This window comes from Saimiri boliviensis, chromosome 2 (genome assembly GCF_048565385.1).
Source record: "Saimiri boliviensis isolate mSaiBol1 chromosome 2, mSaiBol1.pri, whole genome shotgun sequence".
NCBI classification, from domain to species: Eukaryota; Metazoa; Chordata; class Mammalia; order Primates; family Cebidae; genus Saimiri; species Saimiri boliviensis.
Window position 1 is genome coordinate 140,008,537 of NC_133450.1, and position 9,188 is coordinate 140,017,724.

The window sequence follows — 9,188 nt, forward strand, 5'->3', positions numbered from 1 at the left end:
GACCAAAGGGCCCCAGGCAGGGCTTCTGGAGCCAAGGCCTTTTTGCCTTTCAGAATAACGCTCTAATACATTCCAGGGAGGACCCCCTTTCCAGAACTCAAGGGTCAAGATTTGGGGGACATCTCCAGGACCTCCCTTTACGGGGGTGTGAGGTGCACATTCTCTTCACCTGTTGGAAGTTGAAACGTGCAGACTCAGGGGTGGACGGCACTGAGGGGAGTCCTGACGCCAGGTCTCATCCTGACCGTGGCCGGGTGTGGGGCTGAGCTCTTTGCTGCCCTAGAAGGCTGAGTGGCCATGAACGGCGTCAGTGTGAGGCCGCAGAGAGGGGAGGCTGACGTAAAGGCAGCACCTGTCAGGGAATCGTAATCCCGTCTAGAAGCGAAGGGCCCAGGTCTGTGAGGAAGGGGACGTCTGTGTCTGGTTTCCTGGTGGCAGCACCCCTTCATTCAGTTATAGACCCTCAGATTTGTCAGCTTGCTGGTTTCTATCCTGAGGACAGGTCAGCCCCCTCCCGGGGTGGGTGGTGTGGCCCCCTCCTACAGGTCCCAGAAGGAAGGAAGGGCCACACCCAGGGCTGTCCCTGCTTCATCCTGTCCTGGCTCATCCCAGGCCTTGGACCCAGAGTGAGGAGGGAAGGTGGGGATGGATCACGGAGGGTGAGGCTGGCGCTGCGTCCTGATTTTCAAGGTGCAGCACCCCCAGGAGCTCAGAGGAAACGGTGTCTCCTCCCCCAGAAGACCCAGACACGCAGCGCTCTCCATGACTCATGTGGAGCTCAGACCAGCCGAGACCCAGGATGGGAAGGGGAAGGAGGGAACCCGCATTAAAAAGCTCAGAGAGGGATCATGGCCTCCTCGGGCCCTTCTGGATCCTGAGTAAAGGGCAAAAGTCAAGGGCAGCGCTGTCATGAGAGGGATCAGGGCCCAAACAGCCATCTAAGGGTCAGCTCTGGCCAATGCTGGGGTGTGGAGCCTCTGAAAGCCTCGTCAGGCTGAGCTGGCCAGGGACCGGGGACAGGGCACAGGTCCTCAGGGGGATCAGGATGAGGCAAGAGTGGAGGGCCAGACCCCGTCCTCCGCAGACACAAGTTCCTGCGCGAATGCACTTTGCTCTCTTGCAGGCGGCCTGCCCGGGGGAAGCGGTGGAAGGGGCCATCTGCATGCCCGGGGGAAGCGGTGGAAGTGGCCATCTGCACTGGGCTCGCTGCAGGCAGGCTTTGCAATGGACACTCAGGGCCAAGAGGAGGGCTCTTCCGTCCTCAGGAGCACTTGGGGCTCGCACCTGCCTCATTTAACCACTCTCTCCGTTTTGATGAGGGAGTCACAGGCCCACAGTCACTCTTGGTTCTGCTCATGAGAAAGTGGTAAGCAGGTTCCATGAACACCCAGCAGAGCCGGTGGCAGGAGCCCGGGCGGCAGGAGTGCGTGGGCGGGGCTGCGGCTGGGGGGCCGGGGCAGGTCACTGGACCAGCAATGGCATCTCAAGTGCAGGAAAAACTTCCTCTCCAATGTGCCTTCTCATCCCCCGCCATCCAGCTCACAGAGGAGCCCAGGTAACGCGCCCCGGAACGGGGTTATCCTGCCAGGGCCCCCGAGCAGGGCTGCACTCTGAGCCCATCCCAGCATCAAAGTCTTGTATTGGTTCCTGAGGAAGGCGCCTGCTGGCATAGTCAGAAACACCCTCTTTTTTGCTAAGGAAAGACAGAGGTTTGAGATGAGTCGATGTCGCAAATCTGGAAGGGCCGATGGTGGAAAGAGCAGGATTTGAACCTCTTCCGCGGAGCAAGACAAACGCAATTTAGAATCACAGCACGTGTTTCTTTTACGAACCCGAGGGCTAAGCTCCCGACCCCACCCCCCACCAGCGTACATGCGGGGTGTCCTGACCCTGCGGCTGCCCGGCTAGGCAGGCCGCAGCTTCATCTCCGACACCCTGTAGCTGTACTTGTACCCTTTCCCCGACTTCCAGTTGATGCCGTTTGCAAAGCTGTCGTGGGCCCCGCCAAGGTAGCGACCGTTCAGGTTTGACACGTGGCAGGTTTTGTACCACCAGGCTCCCTGGTACATCACAGCACAGCTTTGGGTGTGAAGGTCATTGTCCTGGTCTTTGGTGGAGAAGGACTGGTTGTTGTGGGATGTCAGGGAATCACCTGCTCAGGAAGAAATGTGAGTGTCGTTATAGGCCATAATGTTATTATAGGCACAATAAGTCTTTCCACCTGAGGCCTGGCCTGGCGGTCCTCCATGTATGGTTCCGCAGGCTGTGCACTGCACAATCCAAGGGGTACAGTCCACGACTTCAGTGAATACTGCCCTGCTGTTGGCAGTGGCCTTAGAAAATTGCCTTTAGGTCTAGCCCTGCTACCTAATGTGTAGTGTGTTTATTTCATGCAAGGACAGGAGGTAGGATCATCATTCTCTACTCTGGATTCCACCGTGGCAGATCCCTTCCAGCCACATCCTGCAGAGATGTCAGCTGCTGTCACTGTGCGTAGGTCCCTGCTCTGCAGACACTTCCTTCCTACTGGTGTCCTTGCCGGGGTTTCAGCACACTGAGCACAGACGTTAATGTCGCAGGTATAGATGGACAACCCAGGCTCAGAGAGGCGAGGCCTCTTCCACAAGCCTGCCAGTACACAGAACACACTCCCTCCACGTCCCCAGCACCCTCGGAGGCCCAGGCCACGCGGCCCAGCACAGACACTCACCCGCACTGCCCTCCACAAAGGCCCCCAGGACCAGCCTGTACTTCTCCGCCTCGCCCGCCATCTGGAAGGAACTGTACTTGGCAAATTGGTGGTTGTCCTCAAAGTCCACCAGGTCTACGCGGAGCTCGCTGGTCCCTGAGGGAGGAAGGTTTCAGGGTCCCAGCAGAAGAGCCCTCTGCCTCCAGACACGGGAGCTGGGGAACGGGGGCAGGGGCTGGAAGGAGGTCTGGGTTCCATGGAGGCAGAGCGTGGGGAGCACTGTGGCTTCCCTGGGGCCTGTGCAGCTCTGACCCGCAGGTGGTGCTGAGCCGCAGGGAGAGACTCGACTCCCAAATCCTCGAGGGTTAGAGGCAGAACTGGGGTTGGGCCCAAACTCCACTACGGGGCCACTGGGTCCCTCCTTCCCACACTCAGGATCTAAGGTGCCGGTGGGGCCCAGACCAGAAGAGGCTTCAGCCCAGAGCTCCGACCCTCTCCCATCCCGATGCCTCCAGAGCCAGTGGCAGGGGCCGCAACCCTCGGGGGTCCCAGTGCCACCCTGTGTGTGCTCAGGGCCCAATCCCCTGTGGGCCAAGAGGTGCTTATGTTCCAGGCGGCCCAGGCCTAAGGGGCAGGGGCACCTCCATTCAGGGCCCCGCGACCCCCGATCTCCGGCAGCCGCCCTACCCCGGGCGGTCAGAGCGTGAATGTTGTCATTTCCCAGCCAGAACTCCCCCAGCTGACTGCCGAAGCCCTGCTTGTACGCGGCCCAGTCCCGGTAGAAGTCCACGGAGCCGTCCGCCCTCCGCTGGAAAACCTGTGGAGGAGCCGGGGGACGGGAGCCAGGGGCCAGGCCGAAGTCCCACAGCGCGGGGGACCCGCCCTCCAGAGGAGCAGCGCGTGCAGATGGCAGAGCATCACAGCCGGGCCAGCAGCTCGCAGGCCCCACGGGAAGATGAAGGAGGAAAGGGGGCCCCAGGAGGGGAGGCAGCAAGCCCCAGGCCACACCGCAGGAAAACGCCGGCCCCTCCCAGCCTCCCCCACGGCCTGGACTTTTACCCACGGGTCACCCCCACCCCCCAGTCATCTCTGCCTGTCCCTGTGCAGGGGGATAGAGAACTCCAGAGTGTTCTCCCAGCAGGTGTGCAGCCTGGCCTCCGGGACTCCCAGGCTGGCCCACCCTGCCCAGGGCCCCTCAGCGCCCCCACACTCACGGTCCAGCCCCCTCCGTCCGTGTCCATGTCACACAGCACGGTCAGGGGCTGGCAGTCGGGCAGGTAGACGGTGTGCCAGCCGCTCAGGAAGTGCCCCCGGTCCCGCAAGTCCTTGCAGGTGCGTGGGCCTGGGAAGGGAACCCGGGGAGTGGCTGCAGGACGGGAACCCTGGGCAGGGCAGGGGCAGTGGGAGGGAGGCCCGGGAGGGAGGAGCAGGCCCACGGGCATCTGTGTGGACAGAGCAAGACTCCGAGGCCTGGACGGGGACAAGGCTCTGAGGGCCACGCCGCTGTGATGGCCACTCCCAGTCTGCCTGACCCTCCCATCTCCCCGCGTCATTCCGTCCTTCGGCTCCTGTGCACTCGGCCTTCTGGGGTAAAGCCGAAGGTGGAAGAAAGTAGCCATGGAGGGCACTGAGGTTGTCTGGACAAGATTTGTCACCTCCTGAAATGATTAAGGGACAAGGGAATGGGCACACCGCCTTTGTCTTTTCTTTGTATCTGTCACTTCCTTCTGGCGATGGCATCCTATGACCCTGGACTTCCAGCCACAGGCCGTGGGGGGAGTGTGGGGGGAGCGTGGAGGGGGGAGCATGGGGGGAGCGTGGGGTGGTCAGTCACCTGTCAGGCACGGCTGGGGCTCCCCGGGTGCTCCTGTTCGTGGGTGAGAGAGGACACACGTGTCACAGTTTGGAAATCAGAGCCCTTGAGCCCCCACTGGTCCGCGGATACCGTGTAAAACGTGGAGACCATCTTCTGGTCCTCTCCAGGAGGAGATGGTGGGGGTCCAGTCAGGGAGTCCCTGAGCCTGCTTCCATGGGCCACATTTTTCTTTCCCTCAAGGGAGGCCCACACTGGCCCCTCCACGACACGCACCCCTCTCGGAGGGGCCTGGGGAAGCAAAGGCCTCCATCCCAGAGACTGTCGAGGCCTCCATGTGCCAACCAGAGGGAGCCTGGATCTTCAGGGCTCTCCCGGGGCCCCAAGGCCTGCAAACAGCCCATCTTGGTAGACGCAGTAATAAGATGGGACAGCGTTGTTAGGGTCTGGGCGCCAAACTGTGTATTTTACCTTTAGACACAATGCATGGCTGAGCCCGGGGTGCGGTGAGTGTAGGGGGATCTTATTCTGAGTAGGTCTGTGGGTAAGGGTGAGTGAGTAAAGGGAGCTTCAATTTCCTACTGTGTCTTTCTCTGATTCTTCAAGATATTCCTCATGAAACTCTGTCAGAAAATTATTTATTTTAAAGCAGAGCATTTCCGCGAACTCTGTGCTGAGAGCTGATTTGGGTGGTTCTCCAGCGCCCCGGGGCCTGCTCCCCACACATGGTGCTGGCTAGAGATACAGCCTCGGGGCGGCGTCAGGAGGAGGGGACCAGACTGGACCTAGTGCTTGGGGGACGGAGGCCAGGGCTGAGTGGGACTGAGAGAGGTGAGCAGACACGCCCACCCTGCCCTCCCAAGGCCACTTCCACCTTAGAGGGACAGGATTTCGCCTCAGACACACCCACAGGGCAGATGCTCCGGTACTGAAAACCTTCCCCTACCCGAGAACCTCTTCCCCATACACAGCCCCCCACTGAGAACCCCTCCCACTCCAAAACTCCCTCCCCCCACCCCAGAAGCTTCCCCCGGTATTAACGGCTCTCCCCGGTACTGACAGCTCTCCCCAGTACTGACAGCGGTCCCCGGTATTGACAGGTCTCTCCGGTATTGACGGCTGTCCCCGGTATTGACAGCTCACCCTCCATACTGATAACACCTCCCCACAACCTGCACGTTGGAAATCCCTCCCCCGACATTGAGAAGCCATCTCCAACACTGATAACCCCACTTCCCCAAACGGAGAACCCCCACACACATTGAGAACCCCTCCCCCACACTGAGACCCCTGCCCTGGACGGAGCCCCGGAAGCCCCGCCCACATTCCTCTGCAGCCTTGGCTGCAAGGAGCTTGCCACCCCTCCTCACTCTGGTCCCCTCCTTACCCTTGGGCCCAGGTGGTCCTGCCTTCCCAGGGGGTCCAGGGGGGCCACGTTCTCCTGCAATTTCCAAAGACAAAACTCCCTGGAGCAAAACTCCCCAGCCAGGACCGAAGGGCCCACCCTGGAGCTGGCGGCTGTAATTTCCAGTCATGACCACGGCCCTGCTCAATACGAAGTACCCGAGGCCCCACCTGGGCTTGCCCGTCCTGCACCAGAAGGTTCTAGACCCGGGACCCAGACCTCATGGGGCTCTGCTGTCCACTCAGGGGCCGGGAGCTGGAAATCCAGACACCATGGGGGGAATCCCAGCTCATTTCCTTCCAGGTGTGAGCACAGAGGGAAACCCCTGGACTCTTTGAGCCTCAGTTTCCTCATCTGAGGCAGGTGGAGAAGAGTTTGTGGCCTCAGGGCTCAGGCGAGAAGGTGGAGGGACATAGAACTTTGAAATCGTGCCAGTGGCCGAGCAAAGCTGGTGTTGGGTCAAGGATGGGGAGACAGCCCTACAGAAGCGTGTCCACATGTGAGCTCATGAATAGTTAAGAAGGACACTCCGCCATTTCAGAGCCGTGCTGGGCCTTGGGCGTTGGCTCTGTCCCTGGCTCTAGCAGGGCCCGACCCAGGCTCAATTTAGGTGCAATGGTGGGGGCGTTGCCCAGCTCAGCATCTAGTTTCAAAAACAGCAAGAGCCAGTGCCCCCACCATGCCCTGCCTCCCCCCACCCCCCCCCCCCGGCCCACACTTACCTCTCTGTCCATTGGCGCCTGTCTCTCCCATTGGCCCTGGGATCCCCGGCAGCCCCGGCAGCCCTGGCAGCCCTGGGCAGCCTCGAAGAATCGTGAGCTTGTCGGAGCCCTCCACGCCCACCACCTTCACCTCTGCAGAGAAACACAGGTGGGCACTCAGTGTCACCTGGGCCTGAATACTCTACTGAGCCACAGACACATCACTCAACTGAAAGGCACCTGCCACCTTGGTGACATCAGGAGTGGGCAGATGGCTGCAGCCACAGCCACCTCCCTCCGCCGGGTGCTCCTGCTCTGGTGAACACTTGGTCTGTCCTCACCTCCTGGGCACTGGTCAGGCAGGAAGGAGATGTGGGGCAGAAACCAGGTCTTGGAGGCCACGCTGCCCGAGGGGAAGCCTTACTTCCTCAGCACTGTGTGCCCTGAAACAAGTCCCTTGGCCCCTCTGAGCCTCTGTTCCCTTGCCTACTGAGGGCGCAGCTTCGTTTCAGCTCCGACCATTTAGGATAGCATCATAAACTCAGCTGTTCCCATCTATCGTACCATGGTCATCAATATTGGGTGAGAAGGACGCGGGGAGAGAGGCTACCAATGAGACTCCCGCGCCCGATCTTGGGAGCAGAGCAGAGAGTGGATGGGCTCCTGTGGATCCACCTCTTCCCTCCACAGAGGGAGGCGTCTTTCAGGGACACAGAACAAGCTGGTGCAGAACTAGAGGTGGAAGGCAGCTTCGTGGTTTTCCATTAGGTATCTCGAATTCAAGTTAGATGGTGTATTATAAAAATTACACGTGCTGTTATTTGACCATTTAGAAGCTCTAGAAGTGTTTCACCTGGGCCTGAATACTCTACTGAGCCGCAGACGTACACTCAACTGAAAGGCACCTGCCACCTTGGTGACATCAGGAGTGGGCAGATGGCTGCAGGAGGAGGAGGAGGAGAATGCTGCCCTAACCCCAGCGCCCCACAGTGAGCCACTAGGAGCTTCCAAGTGACCCTGCTGTCCCTGGCCTGTCACCCTCCACAGTAATGCAGTGCTGGCCACAGCACCCCCAAGCTCCGGAAGCCCCGGCTCTGCTGCGGTTAAAGCCGTGTCTCCTCCTGAGCACTCCAAACATCCCAACACGAGTCTCTGCAGGCATCGGGAACATCAAACTCCTGACCCTCCATCAGGTGGACGGAGTCAGGACCTGATTCCAGGAGCCGCGTGTTGAACCTGCCCTCCCATACTTTGGAACCCGTGGTTGGGCACCCGAGTGTCCTCTTGGGAGCCCCGAAGGAGGTCCAGAACACTTGGGGACAGTGCCACTCCTATGGTGCCACATCAGGGACACCATGGGAACCGCCACCTCCAGAGCCCAGCAGTTCCTGGATGGAAACGTCCCACAGTGCTGGGTGCCCATCCCTGCCGATGCTCTCTCTCCCCGTGATGGCAGTCACGGCAGAACACCTGACCGCTGCCGGCCCAGCTGGCGCCACAAGCCCCACCTCCCCCACAACACCACAACCGCGCCTTTTACGCTTAGAGGACATGCGGCCCGGGGAGGCTGGAAACCTGAACGGTTTCGGTGATGGGTGGGCAGGCAGAGGACACCCCGTCTCTGAGATGCCACATGCATTCAGGACCTCTGCGTCTGCTCACACAGACGACGCGTGCGGAGCTGCTGTCTCGACAGATGATGTGCCACACGGCCTGGGGCAAGGCCTGGAAGCCAGGAAGCTGCCAGTCATGAAGCTGCCCGCCTTGCGGGATGAGAAGTTTCCAAGAGGAGGTCCTGAAGGGACTCACCTGGACAGGTTTCTGCCGCCTGGACAGCCCAGGACATGCCCAGGAGTGTGAGCAGCAGGGGGGCAGGGCCCAGGACCCCCACAGCTCTGTCCAGCTCCATCTCTTCTGGTCTTTGCTTCAAGAGGTCCCCGACCTCTTATAGGACTGGAGAGGCCAGCCTCCCTCAGACTCTAATTTCTCATCTTCCGAGTGACAGCCGCTTCCTCTCTGCCGGCTTGGTGACGCCAGCAGGGGGTACGAGGTCATCTCCAGGGCTGCTCCTTCCGCCCGCCCCTTGGGGATCCCAGGGCATCTCTCATCCCTGCAGGGGGATGGTCTGCTCCCAGGGAACAGGCTGACTCGCTCCCAGGGAACAGGCTGACTCACTTGTGGCCTTGCGCGAAGCCCAGGCCCATCCGCCCACCTTTGTTCAGTGGTGAGCAGAGGACACCAGGAGCTGAGGACGGGAACGAGGAAGGGTCTGCTAAAGACGTTCTGCTTCAAAGACTTCTCTCTCCCTTGCCCGAATCCCTGAAGTCCTCATGGCGAGAGCTGGTCATTGGCCACTGGGGTGGACCTTACACGATAACCCTCACCGTGTCATGAGTGGACTTGGAACGCTCCTCAGGAGGCGTGGAAACTGCCACTGGGAGGTCCAGGCAGGATGTCAGGGCCAGAAGGAGAGGAAAATGCATGTGTGTCCACCGATTCCCGGGGAAGTATGTAGAGCTAGGTTTCCCACCTCAGTGGCACACAAACGTGAGGGCAGGGAGACAGGGTGGGTAGCCTGGG

General features: G+C 60.4%; 1 protein-coding gene across 1 annotated transcript; it reads right to left on the reverse strand.

The window, feature by feature from the left end:
* Positions 1–1,798: 1,798 nt before the first annotated feature.
* Positions 1,799–8,549, reverse strand: LOC101043835 (ficolin-2). The gene is made up of 8 exons (XM_039461530.2): positions 8,418–8,549; positions 6,630–6,761; positions 5,890–5,943; positions 4,524–4,556; positions 3,904–4,031; positions 3,377–3,506; positions 2,711–2,845; positions 1,799–2,152 (listed from the first exon to the last, which is right to left on the reverse strand). Exons 1-8 carry the CDS (start codon positions 8,515–8,517, stop codon positions 1,905–1,907), a joined length of 960 nt encoding a protein of 319 aa, XP_039317464.2. The 5' UTR covers positions 8,518–8,549; the 3' UTR covers positions 1,799–1,904.
* Positions 8,550–9,188: the final 639 nt, after the last annotated feature.

Bases quoted from the DNA above. Each gene is read 5' to 3' on its own strand.
- LOC101043835 (XM_039461530.2), bottom strand. From the start codon at position 8,517: ATGGAGCTGGACAGAGCTGTGGGGGTCCTGGGCCCTGCCCCCCTGCTG. The intron at 5,944-6,629 runs GTAAGTGTGGGC...TGGAAATTGCAG, and splicing joins AGGCGCCAATGGACAGAGAG to GAGAACGTGGCCCCCCTGGA. The intron at 2,153-2,710 runs GTGAGTGTCTGT...CTTCCTGAGCAG, and splicing joins CTTTGTGGAGGGCAGTGCGG to GTGATTCCCTGACATCCCAC.